The sequence below is a fragment of the Arvicanthis niloticus genome, chromosome 15 (assembly GCF_011762505.2).
Source record: "Arvicanthis niloticus isolate mArvNil1 chromosome 15, mArvNil1.pat.X, whole genome shotgun sequence".
Taxonomy (NCBI): Eukaryota; Metazoa; Chordata; class Mammalia; order Rodentia; family Muridae; genus Arvicanthis; species Arvicanthis niloticus.
Genome location: NC_047672.1, coordinates 55,039,487 through 55,062,918, shown reverse-complemented (window position 1 = coordinate 55,062,918; position 23,432 = coordinate 55,039,487). Strand labels below are relative to the sequence as shown.

The 23,432-nt window shown below is 38.4% G+C and overlaps 1 protein-coding gene across 12 annotated transcripts in view; it reads left to right on the top strand.

Annotated features, from left to right (window-relative positions):
* Ppp1r9a (protein phosphatase 1 regulatory subunit 9A) overlaps positions 1-23,432 on the top strand; it is a 263,457-nt gene that overhangs the window by 156,221 nt on the left and 83,804 nt on the right. For 8 of the 12 annotated variants that reach the window (XM_076913717.1, XM_076913719.1, XM_076913718.1 and 5 more), the window contains exons 5-7: positions 7,611-7,715; positions 17,922-18,057; positions 23,290-23,355. In XM_076913717.1, the coding sequence (XP_076769832.1) occupies positions 7,611-7,715; positions 17,922-18,057; positions 23,290-23,355 (307 nt within the window). The remainder of the gene's footprint in view (positions 1-7,610; positions 7,716-17,921; positions 18,058-23,289; positions 23,356-23,432) is intronic. The other 4 variants (XM_034519049.2, XM_034519048.2, XM_034519046.2 and 1 more) reach the window with 1 other exon arrangement.

Genomic DNA, 23,432 nt, shown 5'->3' with positions numbered 1-23,432 from the left:
ACATTAGCCAAGCCTAGAGAGCCCATCTTGTAATTTCATGAGCCGGACACACTGACTGGTTCTGAGTCAGTCCTGATGCTTCCCAGCAGCCTGAGAAGAAGGCTGGAGAGCACGGTAGCTTGGGCTCCTCACAGCCTACCCAGGATCTTTTCTGGGGCAAGATGCACACTCCCTAATGTCCTGGCTTCTGGACAGACTGCTTTTAGCTGTTCATCACCTGGACTCCTACTGATAAATTCTCTCTAGATGACCAGTTTTCTTTTCCCCTCTAAAGTATTTTCTACAACCTTCTTTTCTTCTTCTTTGTTGTGTGTGTGTGTGTGTGTGTGTGTGTGTGTGTGTTTACACAGGAACATGAAAGGAATTAGGGCATGCCATACTCGTTTTCTGCTCGTAAGTTAATTATATTGTTAGATGTGGTAAGTTTTCTTTGGAAGTCTGGCTATGGGTATTAATTCTCTTGCATTTGAGAGAATGTCCTTTTGGCCTTGGGTCATAGGCTGTAGACTCTCCAGGCTAGACCCTTTAGCTTCTCCTACCCATGCCCTTGCTTAATAAGGAGTGGTTCTTGTAATGCTTCAGCTAAGGAAAGCATTTCAGGCTAGTTCCCTATTCACTATAAAAATGTTAGCATCATTCTTATAACATCGATGCTACTCCGTGCTGGCTTAGGGTAATAAGGAACATGTCTGCAGTGAATGGTAAAGAATGTGAAGACTTTGCAGCCCCACCCTTCCTCCCAGTGTTGCTGGGCTCTGACGTGCCTGCTCTTTAGTCAGGACAACCTTGTTTCTTACCACAGGGTTGCTCCTGGTCTAGGTTGATTCCTGAAACAGGCCAGAACTGCTCTGCCTTTGTTCTGACCATAGAATAGGAATGCACTTGCCTCCCCTGCTTTAAACGCTGACAGATTTCATCCTGTCACTTAAAGGAAGCCCAGGATTTATCTTTGGCACATTTAAATTGTCTTCTGACTCTGAGGTACAAGTCTGTCTTGTGCTTCTTGGCCAGGGTTAACCACAGCAAGAGTTACTTGAACAGAGGTTCTGTGGCTCTGTGGGTGACTAGCAGGCAGGTCGAGTTCACAACGTGCATATATCTGGCCAAAGGATGCTCTCGTCCTGGCAGGACAGACAGAGAGCAGATTTCATCATGTTACTTAGAATGGCATGCAGTTCAAATGTTTGGGACTGTTTATTTTTGGAATTCTCCACACAATACCTTCAGACAGAAGATATCAAGTGTAATCGAAAGCACGGAGAGTACGATCCTGGATAAAGGCATGTATCTCTCCAGCCTTGGGTGTGTGTTTTATTCATCAAGAAAATGTTTGTTGAATGCTTACATTGTAAAAGCAGTGATCTGTGCTCGCTGTGTTTTAACTTACTTGCTCCTGCTAATAATGTTGATTTAATATGTGTTTTATTGCTTCTACTGTATATAAAAGGAAGCTAAAGCTTCTTATGTGTATGCACAAGGAAGTGGTGGAAGCTGACTGTAAACCCATGGTGTCTAGCTCCACAGTCAGCATTAATAGTACATTGTAATTTAACCTGCAGTTCATTTTCACAGTCCATTTTAAGTGTGTGTGTGTGTGTGTGTGTGTGTGTGTGTGTGAGAGACACACCTGCAACTATGTAACTTATAGATGTTTTGGGGCATATTTTTGATTTCAAGATGGAGATATCGACATTTTTATATACAACTTGTCAAGAACATCTCTGATCATTTTAAAACTAATCCTTAGGAGTAGAGTTACGATATCTGTGTGTGTTGCATGTTAAATGCTTTAGAAACCTGTTGCTAATGTGGTCATTAGAAGCATCATTCAGTTTATGTTCCCCTGAGCAGAACTCCCAATGAACTCCTACCATATCTGATCCAGACTGAATATTGTCATATGATAAATCTTTAATAATGTGAATACCATGGCATAATTGCTATTCAATATTTAACTTTTCTTGAGCACTTAGCCTTAACAATTTTTTAATTATTTTACTTCATGTGCATGTATGCACATCTGTGCACTGCATGCATGCAGCTATTTACAGAAGCCAGAAAGCATTGTTTCCTGGAAAGGGATGTGGGTGCTGGGAACTGAGCCGAGGTCATCTCCAAAAGTGGGAGCTCTCTGCTGATGAAGCGTGTCTTCAGCCCTTTTTTTTCATACCTTTTAAAATGTTCCTTGATCACCTGTATTTCTACTTTTTTAGAAAATAAAGTATTTGCTGTGTTTTTTTTTTAATTTGTTTATTGTATTTATATGAGTACACTGTAGCTGTCTTCAGACACACTAGAAGAGGGCATCAGATCCCATTACAGATGGTCGTGAGCCACCACGTGGTTGCTGGGAATTGAACTCAGGACCTCTGGAAGAGCAGTCAGTGCTCTTAACTGCTGAGCCATCCCTCCAGCCTCTTGCTGTGCTGTTTTGTTGTTGATTACTTTCACTTGAAAGTGTAGCATTCACCAGTGTTTCAGTGAGAATCAACAGAAATAAGTGGCCCATACCAATCGAGTTTACTATTCAACAGAAACCTCTTCCCTCCTTCTCCATTTTGGCAACAAAATGATTAAACACAACTAATAAAAGTTATGTGGGACACAAACCTTCAAACATGATGAAGTCTGTATTTACACCCTACTTGTAACATTGTATCAAAATTGTTGTTCAAAAACTATGGCCTCCTGTGTTGTTTTCTTCTTAGTCCTCTACTTTATTTTTAATGCCTGTCTAGGAAAGACTCTCAAATTCATGTTTAAAACATGGAATACATGGAACCTCTTGGATAATCTGATTTCTATCTCAAGTTCAGCATAAAAGACACTGAATTTTGTTTTTCCCTTTTCTCTGTTTCCTTTAATTGGACCTAAAACTGTTATTTTGTGTATTGATGCTCTTCTACATTATTTTCATGTAAAACTGACCATTCATCTTTTATCATCATTCATTTTACCCATACATTTTCATTACATTGTGTGTTTCTTTCTCCAGAGTGCCACAAGGCTTGGGTTTTTGAGTTCATGGTCTAGGCCCTATCCATAGTCCTGGTTTTGGAAATATACATTGGAATCTGTTGGTCTCATTTATGCTGACTGTCCCAAGATTTTTGTCTAAAGTGTCTTTTTTTTTTTTTTTTTTTTTTTTTTTTTGTATTGTGTTTTGTGACCTTGGGAACAACAGTGCCTGTTTGTTTCTTCTTTTCAGTCAGGAAGGTTGTATTTCTGTCTGTGGTAGCTTTCTTCTTTACCTTCCTGCATGTCTCATTCAGAATACTGATTACACAGTCCACAGTGCATTGACGTTTGTGTTCTGTAAGATACAATGAGAAGGCTCTGAGTTACTTTGGTTGTTTGTTTCCTAATCTTTGAAGGCAGTACACACCTTAGTTAGACTAGCCTTCCAGATCTAACTTAGGAGTAATTCTTATAATTATTTGTGGTCAAAATATCAAGGTCTTCTACAGAATAAGAAAGTTGGGCTGAAGTCATTGAACATTTGCAGAAATAGAACAGTACCAATGCTCTACAGAGGTCGGTGCCAACTGTGCACTTTTTACAGGAGGCACAGCATTATTGGTAGGCAGTTATTGAATGCATTTTAGGCTTAGATTAATTTAAATCTTTCTACAGGTAGGCTCCTTTCTCACCTCCACCTGCAGTGAAGAACGTGTTTCTAGATGCCTTTTATGTCTTGCTGGGTGTAATCTCTTACATGTTCCTCTCTCACACAACATACTGTTCCCAGTTAGTTCTGCTTTGCCTGGTTTGTAGATTGGAGAATTCTTGCCACCAAAGCTTAGAGACTTGAAGTTGAGCTCACCTGTCTCTGCCTTCTCCCCTTCCTCTGTTTTATGTTTATTATTTATTTAATGTAGAGGTCCTACCACATTGCCCTCAAAATTCTGTTGTCAAGTTAACTCTTCTGCCTCAGTCTCTAGAGTAGCCATTGTTTCTGGATTGTGGCACCAGTCCCAAATTCAGTTAATCTTCACTGTTACCCTTCTGTCTTGTGTCAGTATGACACAGTACATGAATTTGGAAATAGGGAGGTCTCTTGTGAGACTTCTTGTGTGCATTGGAGCATCCCTGACCATCCCTAGATGTATTCTCAGAAGAATGGGGGTTTAGTCTCTTCTCAGAGTCTGAAAGCAAATTTGGTCATGCTTTCTAAGACTACATCAAAAGCAAGCAGAGGTGGTTTGCCCTCTGTAATGGTATGTCCAGGAGTACTCTTTCAAGCTAGATTTATTTAAAAAATAAAACTTCTCAAACTAAAATAATTTTATCATTGGTAGAATACGAGTTTATTATACAAAAGTTATTTACTGTTAGTCACAGTATATCAGTAATAAATAAATAAAATTTGAAATTAATAGAAATAATAATTATGTTGTCTTCCAAAAATTAAGTCCATCTGACAAAATTTAGGCTCTGGGAAATCTATAAAATTCTAGTAAAGATCAAATAAAGGTAAATAAATGGAGTTATATTCATTCTCAAAGGTAAGAAAAGGTAGTGTCAGGCTGTGAATTCCCCTTAGTTTTATCTGTATCCAATGAAATTTCAGCAGATAATCTCTAAGTTATTTTGTGGCTGTGTTGGCTCCTTCCCATTGTGTTAAAAACACCCAGACAAAAGCACCTCAAGGAAGCAAAGGTTTATCTGAATCACAGTTCCAGGGGAACAGAGTCCATCTTAGGGAAAGAAGGTACGGAGGAAGCAGGCTGAGCCTGCATCATCCTCACTCAGGAAATGGGTCCTGGATGCAAAACCTCAAAGCCCACCCCCTGTGGCTGATTTCCTCCAGCAGGGTTTTCCAAGCAGTGCCACCAGCTGGGGATCTATGGTCCAAGCACAAGAGCCTGGGAGGAATAGTTCACATCCAGACCATAACAGTGGATAGTAAAAGAATGGACAGGGATGTTTTATATGGAAAGAAACAAGATCCAAAATAGTACACTCAGTCATGGAGGATAAGAAAAAAGTTGGAAGGGGGGCATGATTTCTCTTCAAGATAGTCTTCTAAAGCTTCAGGGATCAAGAAAATGTGGTATTGATGATAGATGATAGATAGATAGATAGATAGATAGATAGATAGATCAAGAAAATGTGGTATTGATGATAGATGATAGATAGTTAGATAGATAGATAGATAGACAGACAGACAGATAGATAGTTAATAGAGAAATAGGTAGATTAACAAGACAGAATAGAGGAGCCAGCACTAGATCCGAGGTTAGCATTGTCAATTGTTTTCGGTATAAAATCCGACTGGCTCATATCTTTGTAAGTTTACAGAATTTGTAATTTTTATTTAATACCATTGTTAGGAAGATATTTCATCATCACATAATGAAAGACATTGATGTTCACTCACACAGCATAAGAGAACAGATAGCTTCAGTTTGCGAGCTCAGCCACACGTGAAGTCCTCAGAGAAACTGTATGCTTCAAAGGCATACAGGGACATTTCTGTAAACTCTGAACTTCTTGTAATGAAATGCAAGTGAAAACATTTGAACTCATAAATTTAGAAGAGAAATAAAATTAGGAGAAGTGAGTCAGCTTCTTCAGCTGTCCCATGAAGGCCATGGTTTTCAGTGACCCTGGCGGAGCTGTTCGTGTAAGACAGTCAGAACGTGCTGCTCACTGCTGCTTTGGTGAGCATTCATGGCCCCTATGTACTGCCATCACCACCATTATCGTCATCACCTTAGGGCCAAAATGGCAAAACTGAAGTCCGGGTCAGGAGGGGACGAAGTGCAGAAGGAGAAAAATAAAAAAGAAAGAAAACTCACCTCCTAGCAAACCTGAATGGCGGCCAATAGTATTTCTGCTCTTCCTGTGCTGTGTGAGCTGGAGCTGGGCTTCAGCACTGAGCCATCTTTCTGCAGCGCCACAGTTCGACAGGCTTCATGGTCACTTCAGTGGATCCTTCAGAATGTGATGTTCAAATGCAGGTGAACACTAAAGAATTTAAAGGATGACTTTCATAAATATAAAATAAAAATGTCAAAGATTTGATTCGGCTCCCAATTATTTCAGAGAGTAGTGAGATAATAAATGTGAAAGTGTTGGGGAACTATGTATTTCAGTAAGGGGTGAAGTTGAGCTTGCTGAGCTTCCCTGTGTGCCTCACTCCTTCCTCAGCACACCTGCCTCCTCTGCCTTTTCTAAGGAACGAGGTAGAGAGTGATGTCAGAGTAGCGAAGCTTGGTTAGCTATGAACCTTCATGAGTGACACCATAGAAAAGATCTAAAAGCCCCCAAGAACTTGTCAACTTTCATACATTTACTTCCATACGTTTCTCCTGTGATTGGAAGTATATTATCAAATAGATTATTTCTAGCTGTGTTTATAATAGTTAAATTTGAAAGTGATGCATGTCCAGCTACAAAAGATAGACAAATATATTTTGATGCACGCATAAAAGATACTATGATATAGTTGTCAAAACAAATTAGCTAGAATTATAACTGTAGTTGCCAGAGACAAATCTCAAATTTAATATTGAGTGAATAAAGCAAGTAGGAAGCTGAGTAGTACACTTTAAAAATTTGAAGCATTCATTTATATTATGTGTATCCATTGGCATCCATCGCTAAACACAGAAAAAAAAAAAAGCATGTGGCCATGTCTGTTGAAGAAATAAAGGCCATAAGATTGTAGGACCACACCCAAGGGGCTTCCCCTTTTCTGTAAAAAATTATGTTAGGATAAAGCCTGAATCAAATATTGCCCAGTGCTCAGGTTTGATAAACTGGTAATTGGGTGAGTATGTTATCAATTTCATACTAGTTTGCTTTACGACCACAGTATTTTATTATGAGGACTAAAAAGTGGCATATATAAAACATATGTGTACATTTATTAGTATTTAGACATTAATCAATATTAGTATAATATACATTTCAGAAGCATGCACAAAGAAACACACATGTAATATATATAAACATACACATGCACACATGTGACCGTTGCATATTTGAAACACTGAAGCAATCGGTTCCTGAGGGAGGAGAGCAGTGACAGAGATTAGGTGTTGGGCACAAAGGGAATTTCAGCTCTGTCTCTTCCACTTAATTAGGTACAAACACTCCTAGAGATTTGCCATGCATTACAATCACCCCTTCTTCTTAAGAACGTGGGGAATAAGCTCAATCTTTTCAGTATTAATTTTCTAATTTTCAGTGGAGTTTTTATATTTTGTAATGTCCGCATGTATATACATTTATATGTTCACGTGGCCATTGCGCATGTATCTGTATATGTATGTCGACGCTAAGAGATCCACTTCAAGTTTTGTTCCTCAGGTGCTGTCTGTCTTTTCTTGAGATAGGGTATCTCTTTGGCCTTTAATAGTTTCCAGGTGTTAAGTTCAGGTCCCTGTACTTAGAAGGTAAGCCCTGTACTAACTGCAATCTTCATAGTACTGTTTTGAAGATTAATATCTTGATGAATATTTGACTGTGGTCTGGAATATATTGTGCATAAGGTTGGAATCAGTGAAAATGTCTTAAAAGCAAGCCGTGGGTTGTTACTTCCTTGGAAAAGGCAGTGCATTAGCAGAGACAGTCACTGTAGATGCTGGTTTCTCTTTCTCCAGGATCCAAGTCAATGACCAGATTGTGGAAGTGGATGGAACCAGCCTGGTGGGGGTCACACAGAATTTTGCTGCAACTGTTCTGCGGAATACCAAAGGCAGCGTCAGGTAAATCTGAGGCTTTCTCACGAGCAACTCGGTAATGTTGTACTTGTATGGATGGTAATTTCCCTATAAATATTTATAATTACAGTGGAAATTTTGTCTGAATACTAAAACAGTGTGAACACCTCTGTTGCTAAGCTGTATGGTGTACCTTACTGTTACCACAGCAGGAATTGCCACCGAGATGGAATTTTTAGTCACCACCTCAGTAAATATTTAATTTCCTTCTCAATTTCTTTTAACAAAACCACCTTTGGAACAATTGGAATTGAAATGGTTGTTCACGCACCCGCAGCATGCAGTATTAGACAAGCAGGCTGAATGGTTTCGGGCAGTGTGTTGTAAAACTCTGTGTATTGTTTTTAAGAGTCAGCCAGGATCTCTCTTTGAAGAATTGTACTTTTCATCTTTAATAGGACAGAGGCTGCAGACCTTGAAATTTCTATGTTGTACTATGTTTGGGACAATTATGACTCCTAAATAAGAAAGCCGTTTTGAGCCAACCCTGGTTAAACTTTGAAATCAATTTTAATTGATTAGTTCACTTTTTCGATTATTTGATTTAGTTTACTTCTTTGAAAGCATTGTAAATGTCTTACACTTTACCAGATACCTTGATCAACACCTTAAGGATATGTTACTCAGTAAGTGTAACTGTAAACAGCATAGGGCTCTCCTCTTCAAAATGAAACTGCTAATTATTCTGCGCACACTGCTGAAGTGATGTCACTGAAAGGGAGGCAGCAGTGTCCTCCTGCAGTGTATTTTGTGTGGTCCAAACATGAGTTCCAGCTTGAACTTTGTCATTGGGAAAGCAGCCCTGATGCTGAAGGGATGCTTGGAGGAACACAACCTAAACAAACACATAGGCAGGGTCTGGTTCCTGCCATACTCACAGTCATCAGAAAGGCAGGTAAATGACGGGGGCGGGCGGGTTGCTCCTGTGATGCTCAAGAGGGTGCTCTGTGGGGTCTGCAGCCAATGGCGGCATTCCCTGTGGTGTTCACACAGCACTTGCCCACTTGGTGCAAGACTTGCGTGGGAGATTCTCATTAAACATCAAGACAAAAAGTCAATGTGTTAGGTAACATTTTAAAAATGGATTTTATTTTTTAGCATTGAAATACAATATCGGAAAATGTTATAATTAGTACTGGGTTACATTCAGAATTCACTTCTATAAAATAGTGTTTATACCTCAAGTTAAACAATCTGGGTTTGGCTTTGAAAAGCCAACATATTTGTATGCCTGAATTCTTAAAGATACATTTATATGAAGTTTTTAGAGATGTATTTATTTGCCAATATGTAGAGAGTTATGTTACGCTAGCTCCCAACAGGGAAAAGAGCAGTGTGCATTAGCATGCTGTGGTAAGAGGCAGAAGGCATGGGTGTGTCACTAAACACTAATATCCACTCGCTCTGCTGAGAGGGATGGCTATCAGTTACCAGCACTTGCTCAGTAGCTTTCAGTTAATATTTTAAAAGTTGATCATTTCAGAGAAAGGCTGTTTCAAGGTACCAGGTAGGGAAAAATGAGGTACAGTTTGCAAAACTCTCTGAAATCTCTGATCTGTGACCACTGACACGATGCTCAGGTTTCAGTTCTGTGCCTCTGTTTATGTTTTACCGACACGTAACATTCAGGTTCTTACACAAAGTAAGAATTGTTTCCATAAGAAGCAACGGCTGTAAACTGGCTCAACTTTCCTGTTTTTACACTTCAAGCTCAGTTGTACATTAAGATTTAAAAATTTAATACTATTTATTTCTCATTTTTGGGTAGCGATCAGTTGAATTAGAACTTATTTCTGAAAGCCGGGCATTTATAAACCATCAGTTTCCATTCACCCTCTCGTGTTGTTCACATAAAGTGTCTAGGATATTTGCAATTCCAGCCTACCTAATTGTAAATGCAATGTTAAGGTTGTTTATTTTTTGACAGCCCAATAGAAATTTTATAAAGGAATCAAAGGAATGCTCTGTAATATAGACATCTAAGAGCCAGAGAGTAAAATATGCACATTTCTTGGCTTCATAATAGATGAAAATAAAAAAATAGCTGATTTATTAACCTGTTTATTATATTTTTGCCTGAAGCAGTAGGGAAATGATACATGTTGAAACATGATAATAGCATTTTCAAAACACTAAAAGAGAGACCATGCTGAAGACCCTATCCCAACTGTGATACTCTGAATAAGAATGGTCCCATAGGCCAGAAGGCTAAAGATCGAATGCTCCAATGTTCTGTAGCATAGGGACTGTCTAGGTGCTCAGTGGTCTCTATAATTTGGCTATGTTATATAAGCTATGCTTGGTGCTTCGAATAATTTCAGTTAACTCAGTCATTCTGGATTTCTGACGGGGTTGAAGACTTATAGTCTCATAGCTAATCCCGGCTATTTACTTTGAGAGAAAAGGTTTGAGAGGATGGTTTTCAGCTGACATTCATTCTAAAGCCAAGAAAAAAAGCCAGGTTCAGAATTAAGTCTTTTAGTTAGGAGGGACAACAGAGGTTCTGTTTAGTCAACAAAATGATGGACTGGGTATTAGGTCTACCTTGTACCTTACTGACACAAATTGGTATAGTTATGCTCTAATTGTATTCTAAGAGAAAAGTTTTACTTTAACAGAAACAGTCATATGTTAAGCTAAGGTGGGAGGAGTAAGGAAAGGAAGATGAGGAGAAGGAGAGGAGGAGAAGGAGAGGAGGAACTAGGTGACAAGGGGGGGGTGCATGGAGGTGAATGTTTGCCTGTCCCCGCCAGTCAAAGATAGTTGATATATCTAGGTTGGGTATCGGGTTACACTTCTGATTGAGCATTGCCAAACTTATAAAGCCTTTGATTAACATTAAACATTAACATTAACATTAAAAAATTAACATTAAAAAATAGTATAAAAGCAAAAAGGAGAAGTGGGGGTGGGATAGGGAGGGTAAATGGGAAAGGGGATGGCATCTGAAATGTAAATAAAATATCCAATAAAGATTTTCAAAAAAAAAGAATGGCCCCACAGGTTCATCTGTATTCGTGCTTGGTAGTTAGGGAGTGGCAGTACTTGAGACGGATTAGGAGGTGTGGCCTTGTCAGAGGAAGTGTGTCATTGGGGCTGTGCTCTGGGGTTTCAAAAGCCCAAGCCAGTCCTAGTGTCTTTCTCTTCCTATGGAAGATACCTACCAATATGGATGCAGAGCTCTTAGCTCCTTCTTGAGCACCGTGTCTGCCTATGTGCTGCCATTCTTCTCACCGTGATGATAATGGACCAAACCTCTGAAAGTGTAAGCCAGCCCCAATTGAATACTTACTTTATAAGCGTTGCCTTGATCATGGCATCTCTTCACAGCCATAGAACTGTGACTAAGACAAAAGCCGTTGCTCAATAATGAAAATTCTCAAATTTTAATTCATTTTATTCATATTTGAATCAACTACTCAATTCCATTTTTATCCATTTTCCATTAAATATCAGTATATCTTCCCATTCCAGCGTTTTGTGAAGTAAAAAATTCAAGGAGTGTTAAAGAACATTTTTCTTCCCCGTAAACTTTCAGTCTAGAGCAGACCAGTTTGTTAACACATGTGCTGTCCTCCCTTCAGCAGGAAGTAATGTAAAGAAGGTAATGAGACTTGCAGACAAGACTGAAGGTAGCTCACTTAGTTGGTTTGTATTTGGAATTTTTAAATTTAGTTGGAAGTGATCATGAAAGCCAGATTACAGCTCAATGGCCATGTTTGCCCGCCCGCCAGCATGAGGCCTGTGCAGAGTCCCTATCACTGCAAAGGATGAGTGAACTGCTCATGTGATTTATATTTTGTATGTAACTAGTAAAAGGAGACAAAAATCTCCTGAGTGTATGTTTGAAATAAATCTTATCATAAAAATGTTGCAAAAAATTACCACACACCAGGATTAACTCTAGCCGAAGCCCTGTAAATTGTAATCATCTATATGCTTAGAACAGCCAGTCAGAACAGAAGCTGTAGAGAGTCACACTGCATTTTATTCTTTCACTATCAAATATATTTTATACTCGTATCCATCACCCAAAACAAAACCCAAAAAGATCCATGACAGAGTTAGATATAGAAAAAACATTTAATCTTCTGTTAGTTTTCATAACTCCTTCCATGACCTGCATTCAACCCTTCCTTTATATCTAACTTCTTAAAGTCAGTTAGTTTATGCTTTTCCTGTGCTGAACTCAAAATCTGTTTTTAGAACTGTGATTAATAGGACAGTAGGTACAGTAAACATGTAAACACATTCAACCCTTCATAATCTCCATTCAAAGTTGGTATCAGACACTCTCAGGGCACCAAATACTGGAACTCATTATATGGATTTTATAATAGTTACCTACTGTGTTCATTTTAAAATATTTAAAATATTTAAAAATATAAAATATAAATAAAAATAAAGGTTAGAAACATTGACATATTCCAAGTCACAGAACCACTGTGGATTCTATAGTTTTGTGGAATTATATTATCAAAGCCATTTTTTTTTCTTTTCTAGATGCTTTTAACACTTAAAATGTGCTGGTTCAAAATATCTGTATCCTTGATCCATAACTGAAATAAGCATGCTAAATTTGACAAGTCATGTTGAAGTCTCATTTAGTAGGTAGATTGTATACATGATCTAATCTTACGTATTTATGAACTCAGTTAACATATAGAGAGGTAATCTGAGTGTTACGTTTCTTTTCTATAAGTAGATCTTCTCATGTTTTTAGGTATCTCAGTTCTCTTTTGTGTGTGATATAGTTTAGTCTTGATCACTCCTTCAGACACATGAGATTAGACACTAATATTCACATAAAGAAGGTGATGCAGAGGGACTACATTGTTTCCACTTCTGCGTGGTTTTACTCTGGATCATACTTAAAAGAGTCGTGTTCTTCATGGTACTTCAGGCTTTAAAGATGTATGTAACCATGGTCCTTTACCGTGGCTCAGAAAAGCTGCCCAGATGAACAGGCATGTGTAGTTTAACACGTTTAAAAGTGAAGCCATTTTATGAGATCAGTTATCTGTCTTAGAAGATTCCAAATCATTTCCATTTCATTAGCCCTTCATCTAATGCAGACAAGTGGTGCATTATGTTAAATTATGTGAATGAATTCAGAAAGCCGTACTGATACGCAACAGTGCCTTTAGGATTTACAGTGCTACTTTCTTGTAAAGTGTTGGGTGGTTTTTATTTCCTATGAAATTTTTATAGTGCATGACTCGTTCATATGAGCTTTATCATAAATAATTCAGGTTAGAAGTAGTGATGACTTTTTAAAGATAGAAATATATCATATTAGAGTTTTGAATTGTACTTTGTGATTACCTAAGTCATTTCTGTAATATGTCATATTTAGGCCTTTGTTATTATTACAATTATTCATGTAAAATATCTCACAAGATTTTATCAAGACCTCCACTCATCTTTAGAATTAGCAGCAACAGACTCAGATATTTGACCAGAAGACAAGGTCCGAATCTCATTTTCTCTGTAAGGTACATTGAGGGAATTTCCTAAGAAAACATTTCTTCATTTTCAGTAAACACTCTTACTCCTCAAGATCTGACCATGGAATTTTCAAAGGATGGTTGAGAATTCTAGGCTTAAATGATCAATGCAAATGAGGGGAAATTCCTCAAGACCCCACCCCTAGGTAGGGAGCTTTAGGCAGCCACTAGTTGCTGAGGAAGGGAGAATCAAGTTTCTTTAGGAACAAATCCCCTAATGGGTTCTCCAAACCTACATGGCCAAGGGTAGTTCGACTCAGTAGACATAGGTTTGAGTGTGTGTGTGTGTGTGAGTGTGTGTGCGAGTGTGTGTGTGAGTGTATGTGTGTGAAGACATAAGTTTGAGTTTGTGTGTATGTGTGTATGTGAGACTCTGCATGTGAACTATATGTGACCGTAACAGTGATTATAGAAGAATTGGTCATGAAGTCAAGTAGAGTTACAGAAGAGAAGGAGTTACAGAAAATGATGTACAGTGGACTCATACCAAATACTTTTAAAAACATTAAAAATCAATGAGTTAAATGAAATGAATCTGAATTCTATTTTCATTTTGAGCTTGTATATTCATTAGTATGTATTTTTTAATTACTCTGTCACTCTGTCACCTTCTAGTAGATGAGTGATTGTCCCTAAACCCTAACTATCTGATCCATTTAAAAATACACTTAAAAAAAAAATCTATGCATGGTGGCACACACCTCAAATCTCATCACTTAGGAGGCAGAGGTGGGATGATCTCTGTGAGTTTGAGGCCAGCCTGGTCTACACAGTGAGTTGCAAGCCAGCCATAGCTGCACAGTTGAGACCCTGTCTCAAAAACAAGCAAACAACCAACAACGATACGCAAAAAGGGCTGGATAGATGCTAAGTGGTTAAGAACCACTGATGCTCCCTAAAAGCCCTGACATTGAGTTCCAAGCACTCACCTGATGACTTACAACCATGCAGTTTACAAAAACTCCAGGTCCAGGGGGGTCTGATACCCTGACCTTTGTAGGCAACAAGAATGTACATGGTGCTAAACACCTGTGTATATGCACATACATAGCATTCAAACACATAAAATAGATAAATCTTTTTTAAAACACGCATAAAACTGCCAGTCTAGGCTGTTCTATGATGTTTAAATTTCTTTATGTGTCTGAGACATGTATGAGACACAATTTCTGATAAACATTTGTTTACCAAAACATAATAAATTCACACAGCAATATTATTTTAAAACATTAATGCTTATCTTATTATAGAGATTATATTATCTCTTAGTTAAATCATCCTGTATACCTTTTGGTAATCCAGAGTTCACATCTTATTATAGAAGAGGAAAAATAGAAAAGATACTGTCAAACCTTCTTAACATGTGTAGACAAACAGAAAAAGCAAAAGAAGTCTGTAGTGGTTTGAGTAGGTTTGCCCCCATCAACTCATTTGTTTCAATTTGCATGGTCCATGAGAAATGGGACTATTAGGAGGTACGGGCTGGTTGGAATAGGTGTGCTTTTGTTGGAGGAAGTGTGTCGCTGTGTAGGTAGGCTTTGAGAACTCCTGGTGCCAGCTCTGCTCAGTACAGAAGGGAGGCCCCTCCTGGCTGGCTTCTGATAAACATATAGAACTCTCAGCTTCCTCTCCAGCACCATGTCTGCTTGGATGCTGCCATGCCTTCCACCATGATGATAATGGACTGAACCTCAGAAACTGTAAGCCAGCCCCAGTTAAATGTTTTCCTCTATAAGAGTTGCCTTGGTCATGGTATCTCTTCACAGCAATAAAACTCTAATGAAGACAAAGTCAAAATATGTTTCTTCATGGAGAATACACTTAGAAAAAATCCTTACATATCTACAGAAAACTTGTAGAAATGGTGATTCAGGTTAGCTACAGAAGACAAGGCCAGTATTTATGATTCAATTATATTTCAACATTTTACAATTTAAGAAAAAATCACAAACTACTTGGAGATAAAACAAAAATTGGTTTAGACCTTGGATCTGAGAAAGTAATGATTAAGTAAAGACAGACATGTTCTGTGTTCACGGATCAGATGAGCTCATATTGTCAAGATGCCTTTTTAAAGTAACTCCAGAACTAATCCCAGTGGGCTCTGGTTTTCCTGGGAAAGCTGGGAGGCTGATTAGAAAGTTTACATGCAAATACAGAGGAAAACTAGCAGAGGTCAAGAACTTGTCACTCACCTTCAACATTTCCTATGTAACAGCCATGGAAGTGTTGTGTTGGTAGAATTATAAACACATCATGGAACAGACTGCGAAGTTCAGAGATCACCCCACAAATGTAGAATGAACTAATTTGCAGCAGTGTCATCAAGCAATTCAATATTTGTAAAGAACAGTCTTTTTAACAAATGGTGTTGAAATCACTTGCCGTTTGGAAAGAAAGAAACCAGCCTTATGACATATTATGCCTGAAAATTAAATTCTACTTTAGGAAACAATTTAAAATTTAAGAAAAAGAGGAAAATTTTTTTATCATATTTAGCTTTAAGAAATAATTTGAAATTTAAGAAAAATAGGAAAAATTTAATCATAAAGTGGCAAAAAATTTTAACAATTAGAATTGACTGAAAGACATAATTTATTTTTATGTCATTCAGTAGTTTATTCATTGAAAGCTACTCAGTATGTCATGAGCAGTTGCGTGTTTATTATTGTGTTGACAAATAGTCACTGGGAAGCTTTGACAACTTCATCACACTGGAAGTCTGAATTCATCTCTTCCCCATGGTATTGTAGATGGTCATCTGTTGAAACAGACACCGACGGCTGTTTGAAAACATCATAGACATAATTTGAAAAGCTGAGATGGGAAAACATAAACTGGGAGATGATACTAGATTTAACACATAAGTACATATGTATGCCTTTTATGCGCATACATATTTGTAAGATCTGTAGACAGTAACGTGTACCAGGACATACTGAGTCGTGTCACCTCAATCATAGAAATAAAGAACTTACATTTAGAAATGGACAACATTTTTGAAAAAAAAAAAAATTTCCTGAAAGAGATACGAGTGGTAAGCTGTGAACAGATGGAGCCCTATTGTGCAAGCAGTGGCATCAGCAGACACCCACCAGAATGGCTGAGCCTGCAGAAGGTGGCTGCGCCGGGTGGGGTGAGCATGTGCATGCAGCAGATGCAGCTCTTGTGCACTGTGAGTGGAGTATGAAATGGTACCCAGTTCTTCACAAGAAAAAGTGGCAACTGTTTGAAACGTGGCACATCCATTTACCTTCTGACGCAACTCCATCATTAGTAACTTGTTAAAGGAGAATGAAAGCATGTCTATAAAGACTCACATGCAAGTAATTGTAATAACTTGATGCCTATTATCCAAAATCCATCTTAATTTTAGAATTGATAATAGAAGGATATGTCTGCCAAGTACATATTGTGCACAGTAAAACATTCACTATACACTGCATTTCTGTTTAATTGACCCTTCAGAAGATTAACATGGTCCCAGAAGTTTTCTGAAAGCAGTATGAGGAAATGTTTTGGGTTGGTTGATGGTCCCTGTATTTTCATTGATATAGTGATCACAGGCCTGTGGGTTTGTCATTTTTATTTAACCAACCATTTCAAATAGATGTATCTTCCTCTATGAATTATATCTGGCAGAGAAAATATGTAGGCTCCTACTTACACTCGACTGCCAACAGTACATGTAATAATGAACAACTGAGCTTATGACTAAGCTAAGTCTTCCTTGAAACCCTGTGAAAGCATTTGGAAGAGATAACTAACTGAGAATCAAAGTTTTGATCTTCAGGGTCCTTATGCAGAAAATGGTCACCTGTGTTATTTAAGACTGACTAAAACAACATCCTATAATCAAGGAATACTTATCAATTAAGTGTAGAAAAGACTAAGTGTGACACTTCAAATAATGATACTCATATTTTAAAACCATATATATTAGACATAGCATTTGCATTATAAGAAAAATAGAATCATACATTAATATTAAAGTAATGTTAAATAAACCACAGTTTACTGACAAGGGCTGATCATAGACAACATGGCTTACAGAAAGTTAATGTGTTTTCCAGTTTCTTTTTCTTAACTCAGTGTCTTGTAAGATTAATGTCAATTCTTGAGTCACTCTCTTCTTAATGCACACACACACACACACACACACACACACACACACTTATTCACTCACACTCACACAGACACACACCAAAACCCTTCTCTTTCTCCTGCTTGTGACAAAGGCCTTTGTAACCTATCAACAGTCAGTGTTTATCCATTAACCACCCAATGTAGGGTCTACTGCAAAATGTTCTTCAGGCAGGTTTTTTTTCGTTCAGTATTTTGGGACATTGTTCTAGAAATGTTTTAGGTCATCAGGTACTGGAAACAATGTTCTGGCTTCCTTTTCTTAAGTCATCAATTGTGTGACTTATTGTGGACTAGATTACATCGGTCATGACTTTCCTGAGGGTGTTATTTCTTCATGGATGGTCCTTTATTGCTGCCCTTCTACTTTGTTAGCTGTGTGTGTAAAGTCGCTTTCCTCGCTCAGTAATTCTATCATCCCCAGTCTGTGCCATGCGCATGGTCATAGTGTTTCTTAGTCTAAGTAGCCTGATGCACGCTTGAGTGTGACCACTTTCGTCAGCTGTTGTGACTATATTAGTTTCTGTTAACCTTTCCACAGATTCGTTATTGGACGAGAAAAACCAGGACAAGTGAGTGAGGTTGCCCAATTGATCAGTCAGACCCTGGAACAGGAGAGGCGGCAGAGGGAGCTGCTGGAGAGACACTATGCCCAGTATGATGCTGATGACGATGAGGTAGGGACCACTGCTCTTCCTCTCCCCGATTCTCACAGGCTGTTCCTGTGTCACAGGCTCTTTGCCATTTCCTAGGGAAGGTGTCGGCCTACATCAAGCTGAAATTCAACCTCTTAAAAAAGAAGTGCCACTTGAACCTCCTATTTTATCATGAATTTGTTGTTTTCTGGTATTTGTAAACACTGTGGAAGCAAATCAGCCTTTAACTTTTAACACACTATTGAAAAGAACTTCCTAGAAACATGCTTTCAAAGAACTCATATAAATAATGGCTCTATTGTTGGATTAGATAGTCTTTCTTTCTGCTTTATATTTTTTAACCATTTCCAAATGTTCTAAAGTAGTAATACTTTTTTTTTCTTGGAAAAATCAGTACAACATTTAACTGAAAACATACACACATACACAAACATAGACAGAAAAGCAGTGAAGATGTCTGAGGCTTTCCAGAGGTTTTCCCCCTCACCCCAAGAAGAGAAAGTTTTTTGACTGTGCTCACAGTGATCTGTGCTAACATAGTGCAGAGCAAAGCGTTTCCACCGGTGCACGTCCCACGGCACAGGTACGCACTGGAGTGATCTTACATCCGGAGCTCTGTAGACGATCAAGCCAGCGAGTCGACACTAACCCCCAAGTGAACGCGGCTCTCTGGAACCCTTCTGTGCTATAATGAGACACAGATGCTGGGCTATTTCTAGTATCAGTGCCAAGTGTATGCTGATACTCTGGGACAGCACACTTTATCGCAAACACATTCAAAAGGTGCATGCATTTCGTATGGGCATGTCAAAAGATTCATCAACAACTTAATTGTAGTATTTCATATTCATAAACATGTAAATGCTCAGATAAAGTAAATATTCTTTATGTCAGCTGATACAAGCACAGTAAGATTTCATACCTTCAACCTTTGCTCATCTGAATATATTATTTATGTAGGCTCTATTTTTCTTTCATCTTGAACACAGAAAGAGATTAATGTGGGGACATTCAGGTCTTTCCAGTGTGTATTGAATTTAGCATTTTTAAGCCAAATATATATTAATTTTTCATGTGTTTGTGGGATAGTGAGGATTCACTCTCCATTTGTTACAGTAGAAAATTGCAGGTGGCATATGGATTAACGTTTTGTTTTATTCTGTTTTTGTTTGTTTCTTGAGACAGGCTCTCCCTCTGTGCAAGCGTGCCCGTGTTGCCTTTGAACTCATAGCAACCCTTTGCCCTCGGCCTCCCTGCTTCTGAGATTATAAGTGTGGCCACCAAACTTGGCATCAGTTACCTTTAGATCAAAGAGTAGTATATTAGAATGATTATCCGTGAAGGAAATTGTCTCTTACAATTGCTTCCTCCATTTCAGTTTGCACTCATGGAGTACATTTGGCAAGAATTTTCTTATTGTACTAGAATACTAAATCTAAAAATATATTATCTAAGATTTTGAAACTAAACACAAGATCTTAAAGACTTGGCCTCGTTTTCACTTCCCGGCTCGAGCATTGTATGGTTTACTAGAGGCATCTGGGCTGCAAACCTTCTGTAGGATTATAGAAGCATTTCCTAAGGTCTAGATTTTTGCCTCTCTACTCTGATTGAAAGGTTGTGTATCTGATGATCTGGAGACCACGGAGACATCACATGATGGAAAAAGAAGAGAGCCACCTGAGGTTGTTTTCCACTCCGTCCTTGGGTGTAAAGTGCAGGCATTAGGCAACACCTCAGAACTCCTTCTAGTACCTAGTGTTTCACGCTTAGAAAATATGGCAACCAGTCCAGAGCTAGGTGTGGGAGCACACGGATAAAGACAGCCCTAGGAAAGCACAGGTAGGCCACTGGGGATCCTGAGTTTGAGGTCAGCTTGATGTGAAGTTAATTTTGTTTTGTTTCCCTGTGTTTAGTTAAAGAGAGGTTTACAAGGAAGATTGTTGGCACTAAGAAAATACAGTCATTTTAAACCTCAAGTAAAAGTTTTATATCTCATAATCATGTTTCTTCCAGGTACTATGAGGAATTGACTAATCACACTTAGCTCCCAAATGGTTCAACAGTCTCTCTGTATCTCTGTGTCCTTCTCTCTGTCTGTCTCTGTCTCTTTGTCTCTCTGTCTCTCTTTCTCTGTTTCTCATTTGTGTGTGTGCGTTTGTGTGAATGAGTGAGTCTGATGAACATTTATATTTAGGGACATAATATCACAGGAATTTTCTCCTTGTTATGTGGGGTTTATTTAGGTGTTTGACAAAAGCAAACAGTGTTCATTGCTACTTGAGCAGATACTTTTAGGGGGAAATAATTGTGTAAATCTAGGATCATACACTTGTCTAGGAGTCAATCTCACTGAACCTTGAAAGCATTGGAGATATATATTTTCCCTATACAAATCTAGTAACCAAGATTTTTTTTCTAGCTATTCAGCTAGTGGTTAGCAAATTTCAGCTTGGTGTGCTTTCCCTGGCCCCAAAGCCTAAGTGCCACAGCACAATGCTCTATGCTGTGTTTGAATGGGGCACACAGGACACCCCTCATGGCTCTGTCTCTATTCAGATACACAGAAGAACTGGGCAACAAAAGATGTTAAGAGGATTCTTGTTTTGAGTGATGGCATTTCTTGTAGTTCTTCAGGTCTGTGAGCTTTTGTTTTGTATTTCTCATAATAGGGGCATTGAAAGTTGGACACTTGCTTTACTGTAGGCAGCAGTGCGTAAGTATCATCTACATAGAGTCTAAAGGGAAGATTAATTGATGCAGAAATGTTTTACAAAAAGGATCAAGTTGAATGTTCTCTTTCTTTTATGGGTTGTAACAGTCGAAGTCTGAAGCTGTCTGTGTTGCTGCAAGTAGCACTGCCTTCCTTTGAGTTGGTTGGTCGGTCAGTCGGTTGGTCTTTGTGTCTGTCCTCCCGTGCTCTCCTTTCTTAGGTATGCCCAGCACCATCCTGCAGAAGGCCCAGGCAAAGCAGCCATTAATTCTCTGTGCACAGGAGAGATGAAAGCTGTACAAACAATGAAGACTCACTCCACGGTTACAACTTGCAGGGTTGTCACTTGATCCAGATTTTTAATTAACGCTACCAAATATTAAGTTGGAAGATTGGAGTGTTATCTCTGTTTTCTGTTTACCCTCTTTGTCTGTTAATGAAAAGTAAAATGACCAAGATCTGAAGGAAATAAGAAAGACCAATATTGGATATCCAATAGATAGATGGGACTTGAATAATTGATTTAATTTCATATATAATTGAGCAGTTTGTTGATTTGCGTATCTTTGTTAGGACAGGCCCTGAGCATGGACCATTCATTGCTTGACTTTCCACTTCCCTTGTAACTCATGGAATCATTTTGTGATTTCAAATTTAGAATCATTTCATTTGCTAATATCTCCTGTGACCTTACCTCGACACAGCCAGAAAACCCTCTGATTACATACAGAGCAACCATGTGCAGCTAGCTCCTTCCCACTGAGCACCGAGATGAGCATTGCCCACAGAACGGTGCAGAGCTTCTGGTTTTGATCAAATTATCCAGGGTTCATTTTTACTTGGAGCACATCACGTTGACAGGTTGCTTGAATTGGCTGTACAGGAAACATCTGGATGTGAGAAATATTTCCTGCAGTTGTTAAAGGACACTAGCCCTTTGTGAAGGGAAAGATTGTTGCATATTACTTATGCCTCTGTTCATCTGCTGTAATGCTTTAGGAAATTATAAGTCATGCTCTAATAGAACTTGAAATGTATAGATAATCCTCAAACTATTTAAATTTCTGCTACTTCTGCTTTTCTCCAAATATTTAAACTAGTAGAGTTTCCAATAAGCAAACAGCCAGTTCTGTGTGAATTTGCATTCCTGTTTCTGTGCACTCTGTGCTAACCATTCAAATTTTGAAAAGCACAAGGAAAGTGGCCCCTGCCTGGAGGCTGGAGGATAAGAGAGGGATTGATTGGCCAAAGAGCAGGAGATGGAGATCTGAAACTCAAAGGTTCACATACATGCACATCTGCAAGGAGGGATAACATTTCTGGGTTTAAGAGAAAGAATGTGTTCATTGAGTCTGTCTGTCTGTCTCTTCTTCCTTTCCTTCCTTCCTTCCTTCCTTCCTTCCTTCCTTCCTTCCTTCCTTTCTTTCCTTGTTTCTTTGTCTTTCTTCCTTCCTCTCTTTTCTTCCCTACTTTCTTTGTTTCTTTCTTCAATGATTTGAAATACATCCATGGAGGGACAATTCAGTAAATCCCCCAATCGGCACCATGCCATGAAGCTCTGGGTGCATGGTAAATTTTTCAAGTAAAATTTAACAGCATTTAATCTCTCATTATAATCTGTAACTGTCAGTGTCCAGCTGGTGTGGTGAGGTGATATAGTTCTGATATGTATATTATGCAGTGGTTTGTATTTTTGGCTATATTTCTACCTAAGAACATTATAAAGCTTGAAGGCTCTATGGTCAGGCTAGAAACAGTATTAACCGCAACTGAATCTCTTTGTTTCAGAGTGAAATGGTCACTCTGAAGTTAAAAGGAGTCAGTTTACAAGGACTTTAACGTTATATGATTGTTTTACTTCCTTAAGGATCCCTTGATAATGGAGGATTTACTGCATTGCAAAGCCTTTTATCACAAGTGACATTTCAACCTCTCTTTAGGCAACAAATTATAACATGATTAATTATCACTTCAGATGACTCTTCCTTAAGATACAATTTTATCCTTTATTATTTGTTTTTGTTACTAGAAACTCTTATCATTATAATCGTATTATGATACTTTGTCTCATAGAATCTTTCAGTGTATTTTATGCAATTTAAAACAGCTACCCAAGGGAGTATTTGTTTTTATTGCTTCTATTAACATGTAACAATTGGAAGGAAAGGAGTAATGAAATCTGTGGTTGCGTAAGTATTAAAAGATGTTTACAAAAGTAACTTTTTTGTGTAGAAAACATTATAGGGCTAACACTAAGTTTGACTTGGGTTGTTTGCTGTTCCTGGTTGGAAACAGCTTGACCCATGTGAGCAAGATCAGGCAATGTTTGTGGCTAGCTTTTTCATTACTGTGACTATAGCAGTGCAAAGAGACGTAACCCTGGGTCTGTGATCTGGGGAACTGAGTGCAGAGGTACAGCAGTCTCTTCTTTTTACTGGACAGTGTGTGGTCCAGCCAACACTTGAACCTCTGTGTTTTTCTATCCTGCTGTCTGGGGATTGGGAGGAAGCCCTTTTTAATTGTTTCTATCAACATTTTAGAACACTGTGGCTGAATTGCAAGGAATGTCTGGCAACTGCAATAACAATAACAACCGTTTCCTTAAGGTTTGTTTTTTGGCAGAAAATTCTGCTTATCTCTGCCCTCTTGCTCCATGTGTGAAATTAAATATTCTACACGTCTT